General features: G+C 51.8%; 1 protein-coding gene across 1 annotated transcript in view; it reads right to left on the bottom strand.

Annotated features, from left to right (window-relative positions):
* Positions 1 to 356: 356 nt before the first annotated feature.
* LOC135361541 (uncharacterized) overlaps positions 357 to 10,454 on the bottom strand; it is a 71,043-nt gene continuing 60,945 nt past the window's right edge. The window contains exons 19-31 of the mRNA XM_064570066.1: positions 10,172 to 10,282; positions 9,084 to 9,274; positions 8,362 to 8,421; positions 7,563 to 7,756; positions 7,049 to 7,416; positions 6,054 to 6,269; positions 4,687 to 4,790; positions 4,124 to 4,193; positions 2,554 to 2,628; positions 2,040 to 2,114; positions 1,407 to 1,439; positions 935 to 1,056; positions 357 to 719 (exon numbers count right to left, since the gene is read on the bottom strand). Coding sequence (XP_064426136.1) covers positions 683 to 719; positions 935 to 1,056; positions 1,407 to 1,439; positions 2,040 to 2,114; positions 2,554 to 2,628; positions 4,124 to 4,193; positions 4,687 to 4,790; positions 6,054 to 6,269; positions 7,049 to 7,416; positions 7,563 to 7,756; positions 8,362 to 8,421; positions 9,084 to 9,274; positions 10,172 to 10,282 — 1,656 coding nt within the window. The 3' untranslated portion in view covers positions 357 to 682. The remainder of the gene's footprint in view (positions 720 to 934; positions 1,057 to 1,406; positions 1,440 to 2,039; positions 2,115 to 2,553; positions 2,629 to 4,123; positions 4,194 to 4,686; positions 4,791 to 6,053; positions 6,270 to 7,048; positions 7,417 to 7,562; positions 7,757 to 8,361; positions 8,422 to 9,083; positions 9,275 to 10,171; positions 10,283 to 10,454) is intronic.

Here is a 10,454-nt window from a genome sequence, read left to right as displayed (position 1 = left end):
TCCTCCGAAGTGTGCAAAAGTAGGCGCTGTCCTGGGGCGGGAAGCGGTCCTGGCAAATTGTTAGACTCCCAATTTCAGGGATTGTTGCTATGTCTGTAAGAGTAGCCTCAACCTCTAGACCCTGGGAGGTTGGAGGACTGTCACTGCTCCTCACAGGTGAGCAACACTGAAGTGAACATATCCTCTGAGGAAGGGGAATGGGGGGCCGCTTCACTAGTAAGAGTGTGGCATGGACTTTCTCCTCTCTCACACATACAGTAAGCTGCAAGATTTCTTTATTCAAGAAGGAACGTGAGCATCTGTTCATCATTTAAATTAGCGCAGGAAGTAAAAGAATCAAATAAGAACTCTCAGGCTTTCAAAGCAACAGGACTTTAATATAATAATATTTAAATCTGGCATTTACTAAGTATCACCCCTCCAAATGACTATGTATGGGCCTTGGAGAAGAGAAGGCAGGGGGATGGGTGGGATCATTGTCTCTTCCCCTGGCCTTCAGGGGACCACAGGAAGAGCCTCCCAATGGTCTCCTTCCCCTCAGAGCAGGGGTCCTGGAACCCCCAAGCATCCCAGCTGTGTCCCCACAGCTGAGGGAGAGGTGGCACTGCCAGCCCGGACACTCACTCGCCCCTGAGCTTGACGATGGCTGGCTCTTCTGGGCCTTCCCAGTTCTGCTGGCTGACTAGGATCGGGGCTCCAGCTGGCAGGACAGGATGTAGCTACAGGACAGAGTGACACCTGTGAGCCGGTCAGGAGCCACAGCTAAGGTGTCCTTCCCAGTGTCTGACCAGCAGCTAAAGTCCAGGTACACCAGGGGTCACCGTGCAGCAAGGTCTCGGGCTGTCCAGGGAGCCATGCACACAGGTTCTCTGGACTGGCCACCAGGGAGAGTCTACCACTGCCCGCCCCCATCTCCTGCCTGGCCTCATCTCACCTCTCATTCTCACTGAGCCTCTCCAGGTCTCGGAACCAGGCCCCAAATTGCTCGTTGGGGTTGAGGTTGTAATTATCTGCGGCCACCTGGAGCAGCAGGATCTCCCTCATTATTTCATATTCCTGGGGCCAGAGAGGAGGACAGGATACAGACAAGGCCTCATGGGGGATGAGGACTGGGACAGGGGATAGGTCCGGGGTCTTTGCATACACGGGAACCCTCCTTCCCTCAGTTCCATCTAGGCCATAGCTGTTCTCAAGGGTAGGTGGAAGTAGCCCGTCCTCAAGGAAGTTTGCCTTGATTCTCCCCCCACCCCCAAATGTCAGTTGGCTGGGTCTTCTACTTCTCTGCTATCAAACTTGCCCAACAAACATAAAACATGGGATGGAGCCAGGGAGCAATCTGTTGGGGGGTGGGGGTCTCTGATTTCCACTCCCCAACCTCTCCCGCAGGAAGTGCCACAGCTGCTCACCGCATTCCTTTTCCTGAGATTGATCTCTCCCCCCTGGAAGGCAGACAATCAAAATCCATCGGAAAGAGCCCAATAGCCATTACTAGTCCCTCTATGCCCACTCCTTCTCATGTTGCACTACTGCCGGGTCCCACAAGGGGGCCAGGCACATACAGAAAACGGGACAAGGCTCTAGCCAGGTTCTGGGCCCAAAGAAGGGGGCACATGGGGACAGAGGCTCAGGAAGCTTATAGCCCGGCCCTTTCTGATGATAATACAAGGAGGCTGAGGCCTCAGGCAGGAAGGGACTGCTCACTTATATGCTTCCTGACGTGGAGGGGCCAGACTTGGCTCTCTCCCAAGGGGCATCATATGAGGAAAAGGCTGATTCCAGCTCTGTCAGAACCTGTGCACTGTGCAGTCAGGCATGTCTGCTGCTTTACCAGCCTGGGGAACCCAGAACAATGTCTTATTTATGCGGAGTCTCCCTTCACTCGCCCTTCAGATGGGCATGATTTAGCAGCTCACAGGAGTGGCTGTGAGGTTCTCAGGAGAGGAGTTTTGCCAAGTTCTGACAGCTCAGGGCTCAGCACAGGGGCTCTCTGCTCCCAAGCCTCAGTCATGGTTCCCTGCTTAGTCCCCAGGCTCACCCACCTCCAGATAATCCTCCATGGTCAGGTGCATCATCAGCAGTTCACTGAGAAATGTTCGAAGGTAGGGGACAACACCCTGTGCCATTGTGGTAGGGGTGGGATGAGGCCCTGCTCTCAGGAGCCCCCACAGCCTTTCACAGAAAACTCCTCACCCTCAGCCTCCTGGCCCACCCCAGGGTTCCCACATGGAGCAGACTATGTCCCTCAGCAGCCTCCTCCCAATTCCCCCTCTCCTCACCCTCCAAGACCACCAGACTCCTAATCACTTCCCAGGACCTGACTTTGGCCAATCACAGGGTGTGTGGTCCCAGGCCCCTCCCTACCCCCAAATCCATCCTGCACCCAGCTTTACACACCATCTTCCTGGTCACTTCTAAGGAAGGATTTCAGGCACTGCGACAAGAGGAGTCAGGGCTGGAGTAAGAAGGGCCTTCCTCTCTTGATTTGGAGGCCTCCTGCTGGGAGGGGGAGCCCCTGCTCTCACCCTGGAGCCCCTGCCCCACAGGCACACTTACTTTCTGCTGCTGCTGCTGCCTCTCCTGGGTTTTCTGGGTGTTGATCTCCGGGGTGACAAACTTGGAGGGTGCCTCCTGCCAGGGTTGCGGACAGTGAGGCCACACCACTCCCCTCGCTCAAAGTCTCTTCAGCACTACTACGGGTTTTGGCCACCGGACGTCTGACCTGAGTCATCTGGTACCAGTGCTCTTCTGTCTTCCCAGTGTGTTCTGATTCTGGATCAATCCTAGCTCCAACACTCACTCTGTGTGTGGCCCAGGGACTGTGGCCTGGCCTCCCTAGGCCTGCTTCCTCATCTGAAAAGGGTGAGAACTCCACCCCCCGCACAGGGTCTCCTGAGGACCCAGTGCCATACTTCTATCATCACTGTTCCTGCCCTCGCACATCCAGATGGAGCAGGAAAGATCCACACATTCCTTTCCTCCCTCGGACCTCATCACCACTTGCTGAGGCCTGCACCACAGAATCATCATCTCCCCATTTCCCAGATGAGGCCCGAGAGGGGCAATAAGTTTTTCAGGGGCTCACACATTGAGAGGTCACTGTTCCCTTTTAGCCAGAGACCCTGCCTCAGCGGCTCTCACTCAGTCTGAGACCACCACTGACCACAAATCCTTCCCTCTGGGCTCTTGAGGAAAGTCCAGGCCCCTACCTGGACCAAGCCACAGATGGAGAGGGATGGGGTGTTCTCAAAGTCTGGATAAGCAGCTCCTGCCAGCCTTAGCCGATCTGGAGTCTCTGCATCCAGACCAAAACCAAGGCAAAGCCAAAGATTTCACCTCCCCCAAGCAACAACTCCTCAGGGCATTCCTCAACTCAGCAGTCTTTCTTCATTCACTCAGGAAGGCAACCCTGAAAGCGCTACCTCTGACTGACAGAGAAGAGGATGACAGGACACTTTGTTTCCCCATTTACATGAAGCTTCTGATGAAGGAAGGACCCACTACCCACTGCGAAACTACCATTTCCCCCAGGCCCTCCTCATTAGCCACTGAGGGCATATGTCATTCTCAACTGGACACTCAGGTGAAGACTAGCCAGTGAGTGAATAGCAGTGGCTGCCATAGGGGCACGGTGTGGAGTCACAGAAGGCACACACATCTGTCTCTGGCCCAGCCATTTGGACCCAAGCCTGGGAAGCCTTTTTGTCCACCTGGTCCATGGGAATCCCCCGGGACATGCCCTCCCCTTGGAGGTGTTGCAAAAACAGAAGTAAAAGCACAGTCCTGGCTTTCTGAGAGCACGGTGGGCTGGTCTCGGAAAGAGAGGACTCCCTAACCATCCCATCCCCTCATTAGTGCCAGCAGGATGGGCCCTCACGGAAGCAGGAGACTGGCTAACGTTGCCAGCTGGACAGCCCAGCCAACACCACTATACCCTATGACCAGAGACTCCTGTACTTCAAACTGGACCCCCCGCCCCCACTTGCCCATAGGCCACACAGGTCCCTCTTCCTGTTAGTCCAGAACATCTAAATCATTACGTGAGAAACTAACAAAACCACATCCTGCCCAGTCCCCCTTCCCTCTCAGTCCTCCTCTCTTTCCAGACCCCCAGCCTCCACTCTACCTTGGTCATCAGTTCCCTGCTGAGTGACTTGTCTTGGCTTTGGAGCTTCTTAAATTTTTTGTAGCTCTTCCTGAGAAGAGACAAAAGAAAAAAGAGAAATTTAGGAATAACGTGGGGATTTGAGTGCAAGTCCCTTTTATTTCAGAACCAAAAGCTTCATCTGAGTGAGTATTTTCGCTGGGTTCCTTTGTGCACTAAGGTCTCCTTGTGACTGGGGAGGGGGGCTTTCATGGTGGTCACCTGAGGCCTCTATTCACATTTGTATTAAGCTTCTCTGTGTTGCCTAGTTTTGGTTTTCTCTGGGCATATGGTTCAGTTGCTGTAAACACTTGAAAGTCTCCAACTTAAATCAACCCAGTATCTGACATATAAAGAAACGGATTCCTGAAGCCGAACTGGTGGACTGAGGACCCAGAGAGGCTAAAGACCCCAACATCAGCCCAGTCTCTGTCCTCAGGGTTTGCGGCCTCCCAGGAGTTCCCAGCTGACTGATGGAGCAACGACAGACGTATGAGAGATCCCTAATCCATCCTGGTCCAATCTGTGGAGAGAGGCCTATCTACCTGGAAACCTTCCGCCATGTCTTCTTCAGACGGCAAATTGAGGCGTTCTGCAGAGCAGAGAGGATGGCATGCAAAGAGGAGTAGTTCTTCAGAATTTGGCACTCCTGGGGAGGAAAGAGGATGAGCTGTGAGGTGGGGAGCTAGAGCCCTATTTGCTCTAGCTTCAACCCCCTCAGTTTAAAACTCCCCTCTCCTCCCCTCCCAGATGAGATGGAGCCCTGGAAGTGCACATTTAGGGCCAGAAGAGTAACACTCACAGGGAGGAGGATTTTTTTTGGCGGGGGGGGGGGGGGGACTGTTTATTGTTATGTTAATCACCATACATCACATCATTAGTTTTTGATGTACTGTTCCATAATTCATTGTTTGGGCATAACACCCAGGGCTCCATGCAGAACGTGGCCTCTTTAATACCCATCACCGGGCTAACCCATCCTCCCAGCCCCCTCCCCTCTAGAACCCTCAGTTTGTTTTTCAGAGTCCATCATCTCTCATGGTTCGTCTCCCCCTCCGATGTCCCCCCCCCTTCATTCTTCCCCTCCTACTATTGTCTTCTTCTTCTTCTTCTTTTTCTTAACATACATTGCATTATTTGTTTCAGAGGTACAGATCTGTGATTCAACAGCCTTGCACAATTCACAGCGCTCACCATAGCACATACCCTCCCCAATGTCTATCACCCAGCCACCCCATCTCTCCCACCCCACCCCCCACTCCAGCAACCCTCAGTTTGTTTCCTGAGATTAAGAATTCCTCATATCAGTGAGGTCATATGACACATGTCTTTCTCTGATTGACTTATTTCGCTCAGCGTAACACTCTCCAGTTCCCTCCACGTCGTTGCAAATGGCAAGATCTCATTCCTTTTGATGGCTGCATAATATCCCATTGTATATATATACCACATCTTCTTTATCCATTCATTGGTCGATGGACATCTTGGCTCTTTCCACAGTTTGGCTATTATGGACATTGCTGCCATAAACATCGGGGTGCAAGTACCCCTTCGGATCCCTACATTTGTACCTTTGGGGTAAATGCCCAGTAGTGCAATTGCTGGATCGTATGGTAGCTCTGTTTTCAACTTTTTGAGGAACCTCCTTACTGTTTTTTCCAGAGTGGTTGCACCAACTTGCATTCCCACCAACAGTGTAGGAGGGTTCCCCTTTCAGGGAGGAGGATTTTGTTTAATTCAAAGAAGAAGCCAAGTAGGAAGGCCACCACCAGGACATGTGAGTCAAAGTCAGTGTGCCTCTGGCAAGAAAGGCCTACGGACTCTGGAGGGGCTCAGACCATAGAACTGAGAAGGTGAAGAGGCAGTTCCCCAGGATCCAGAGTGGGACTCCACTGGAACTCCCCCAGCATACCTGGGCCACATGGATCCAGTGCTCCACTACCCTGGCCCTGTGCTGGGCAGTCATGCTCGGGTCCCCAAGGCAGGTGGTGAGGACACAGCTGGTCACACTTTGGAAATGCGTGATGGTGGCACGGACTGTGGGTGCCAGGTGCTCATTGCCAGGCTTGTTCCTCTTGGACCAGGTGGAGCCCAGGCAATGACTGGGCACCACCTTCTTGAATAGCTCCTGGGGACCAAGGAGAGTGTCACCTGGCACTGCCACAGCCCAGCTCAGTGTCCACAGTCCCCCACAGGCCCAGGCAGGAGTCACTGGTCAGACCTGGAGCTCAGGAAGCTGAGGAAATGTCTGAGCCTTGTGGAGGTCCCCAGGATTTGTTCTCTGTCTACTGAGGGCATACAGCATGGGATGACTCAGGACCCAATACTGGTGGGGAAGGAAGGATTCATTTGCCTCCAGTCCATCCTCACTAACTCTAAGATTCCAGAAGGTGGCTCAAGTTGGTTCTTCCCAAGAGGGCATCTTTCACCCATCCTGATCACCCTCTGCTCTTTCTACTGAGATGCGTATTCTCCTGTGACAGCTACAACCATGGCCTTGTTTGTCCTCCTTCGAATTAAGTACACATCAGGTGCCTAATAAGTGCTGAGGCTGCTGGGCCTCCTGGGCAGATGGGTGCCAACCCATGGACCTGGCTGCACACAGTGAGTGTTCCTTCCCCACCAACTGGGCTGGGCCCTACCCAGCTTTCTATCTGTTCTACCTCATTTAATCTGCACAGTCAATATCTTTGCAGCAGGTGCTATTGGTGTCCATCTCTACTGACTATGGTGGATAGCAAAGGCTCAGAGGCTAAGAAAGTTACCCAAGTCACACAAATGGCAAGTGGTGGGACTGGGATTTGGACCCACGTCATAAGAGTCCAGATCAGGAAAAGGCAGGTCTGGGGCAACTGATGGCAGAGGGAATCCCTTCCCCCACCCCCCGACAAGAAACCAGCTGCTCACCGCATCTACTATTGTTAATTGTTCTGCCACCAGCTGGGGAGGGAAGGCCATGAGCTCACGCTTCTCCTCAGCTGGACTGTTCTCACTGGTCACATGCCAGGGGCATGAGGCCTCTGAGGCTGGAGCTGGCTCTGTATCTACTTTCAGAGGTGGAAAGCAAATTCTGAATATAGCTGAACATCCAGCTGACTCCGGCTCAGGGCTTGGCATTTGTGCCAGAGCTGATGTTTGCTCTTGCTCCAATACTGGAGCCGTTGATGGTGGCTCCATCACTAAAGGCGGTAGTAAAAATGGAGCTGGAACACGCTCTAAATCCAGAGTTGGCCTTTGTTCTGACTTTGCAGCAGGCTGGGGCTCTGGAGCTGGCACTGAAGAGGATAAAGAGAAGAGTTCCACAATGTAACGGAGTTTCCATGTGTCTTTCCAAAAACAGGAAGGATCCTACTGCCTTTAAGGGAATACCCAGCACATGAAGCCCACCCTAGATATTTTCCCAGACTGAAGTCCCCCTTACCCTCTTTTTCTGCCTCAGTGGGCCCTAGATGTTCCAAATGGACCATGGACAGTGGGTCACAGCACTTCAGGTCTAAGCCAGGCAAGCTGGCGTGTATGTATGCCACCATCAGTTTTAACCAAGGATGGTGCAGGGTCTGCCAGTCCTCCTGTAAGTATTGATCTGCCCAGCTGTGCAGCATGGGCGAGAGGGCCCTGGGGGAAGTCATGTGTGGAACAGAGTCAGAGGCCCGTCCTTTTTTTCCACACCATGCTTCCACATCCCCCTCCTTGTGTCCGGGCACCAAAGGATGGCCCCACCTCACCCCCAAACACTCTGTGGCCATGTTTTGCAATGGAAGGCATGGTCAGGGGCACATCTAAAGAGAGCCTTGTGAGGCCCATCCTTCCACTGACACTTGTCTCCCAAAGGGCCTGGGCATGGCCTACCCCATCTTCCATGCACATGAGCATTAGGACTGAGGTTTATGGCATATTTGTGAGCAGGCTGCTTACCACACCGATTATTCTGGGCCCCAGGGGTAGTGGTCAAGAGAGATGGATATGGACAGGGCAGGGAGCAGAAGATCGGACTGGAAACGATGAATCGCTCAGGGTCTGACTCAGCTTAGCCTCCCCTCTGCCTCCCAAGGCCTTAGGACCCCATCCACAGCTCTCTGACTCATTTTCTCAGGCGGTGGAAGCCCTCAGACCTCAGCCCTCCATGGGAATCAAACATGTGTGAGATGAGGGTACTACCAGTCCCTCCCCAGGGACTCCCTTACTATCCCATTCTGCTTCTAGGCCCAAGGACTACTCACCTTTTCAGTGGTTCTTCTGTTCCTTCCTCCACGTCTGAACATGGGAAGGAGCGTCTGTATCTACAGGAGGTCATGATGGCATCACATCTAATGTACTGGGAACACAACGGCTTATGACATCTAGTGTGACTCTCTGATTCTCAGACTAGAATTGAGGCCCAAGGATTGAGTCTGCTTCAGCCGTTGCATTATCTTAGTGTCTACAAAATGTCTGCATGTGTTTAATATGTATTGTTGAATGCATGAATCTCAACCAGAACCTTCCCACACATCTGAGTGGGACTGGAGCTCCTCTTCCTGCCCTCAGAGAGACCTCATCTGGCTACACCAAAGACAAGGACCAGGAATAGCTGGATGGAATCTCAAAATTTCTTTGCAGTTGGGAAACTGGGTTGCTTTCCATGTGCTTTCCAAGCTCACAGAAACCACAGGCCAGGGAAGGGCAAGGCAGAGAACTCTTCCACTAGGGACAGAGAAATAACAAACATGAAGATGCCCAGCATGTCCAGCAGTCCTATCTGCAGAGCAACGTACCAGGTAAGCACCTACCATGGGCTTATTATCCCATGATTGCCTACAATAACTCTGTCATGTTTATTCTTTTCCCACCCTACTTCTCAGAAGAGCAAAGTGCAGTGCAGAGAGGTATGTTGACATTCCCCAGACACACAGTTAGTAGGCAGGAGACTCACCATAATGCTATGGAGGGAGCAGGCACTCACCTTTTAAAAAAATGGCCCAGGATCTGTTGGGAGCTGGTGAAGGCCTGGTAGGGGTCCAGGAATGTGGTGATGTAGGAGATGTTTTCACTTGGGTATGCTGGTACCAGGGACTCTAACATTTGAATTGTGCCTTCCTGGAGCGTCCGCATTGTGCAGGCCTCATCCAGGCACAGTGTGGACTCCTTTTCACACTTGGTGGACAAGAGGAACATATAATCAGCAGCATCACCATGAGCCACCAGGAACATCAGGGTCTGGAGCTCAGGCTGGAAAGTCCCACCACCTCATGAACTAGTGCAAGAAGAGGGACCTGAGTGCCTATACCATAAAATGTTCTAGGCTTTAAAAGTGCATTTTGCATATGATCTCACTCATATGTGGAATTTCAGAAAGAAAACAGGTGAACATATGGGAAGGGGGGGTGAAAGGAGAGAGGGAAACAAACCATAAAAGACTCTTAACGATAGAGAACAAACTGAGGGTTGATGGAGGGAGGTGGGTGGGGGGCATGGGCTAGATGGGTGATGGATATTAAGGAGGGCACTTGTTGTGATGAGCACTGGGTGTTGTATGGAAGTGATGAACCACCGAATTCCACTCCAGAAACCAATATTGCACTGTATGTTAACTAAATACAATTTAAATTAAAAAAGGAAAGTTTTTAAATAAAATAAATAAATAAAAGTACATTTTTATTTGGGGGAATGATAAATAATTGATACCTCCAAGGCATTTTGTTAGCTGAAAACCATAGCACCTCTCTGTATTAACATCCCATATTAAGAGGATTATCCCAGTGAGTCATCAACAAACTTGCCCACTGTAGATACTGGGAAAGAGAGGATTAGGGATTTCATATGGTTGCTCAAGATCATGCACATCAGAACGGAGAACCATTTAAAGATAGGCTGCATGACATTCCCACTAAATTACCTGAGGCTTGGTCAGCTCCTGACAGCGACAGGAAGGATATGGAGTAGCCACATTCCTGGAATGGTCTCGGGTAGTTGCCAGATATGAGTCCGGGTTCTGGGCCCACCCCAGTCCCGGCTGTGGTAACCTGTAACCTCCTCTGTGCCTACACTTACCCAAGACCAATGTCGGCCCTTCTTGGTGTCCCGGTGCATCTGCCCCTTGTCTAGGGAGATGGAGTAGTTGAACCCATCAGCCAGCTCCTCGATGATCTCCTGGTTTGAGTTCTGCAAAGACAGTGCCTAATAGCTTGGCCAGGAGGAATAAAGGACACGTCTGGACATTGCCACTGGGGGATACTCTCAAGAGAAAATCTGTTCCACCCTTGGGGCAGAGTAGGGCATCTGCAAAGAACTCTACCCAGAGAGGAAACAAGATAAAACCTGTAGCGCTCAGGAT

The sequence above is a fragment of the Mirounga angustirostris genome, unplaced genomic scaffold (assembly GCF_029215605.1).
Source record: "Mirounga angustirostris isolate CCGP_5_RB_7025 unplaced genomic scaffold, mMirAng1.0.hap1 SCAF_9, whole genome shotgun sequence".
Taxonomy (NCBI): Eukaryota; Metazoa; Chordata; class Mammalia; order Carnivora; family Phocidae; genus Mirounga; species Mirounga angustirostris.
The sequence above is the reverse complement of the archived record's forward strand: the minus strand, read 5'-3'. Positions and strand labels throughout refer to the sequence as shown.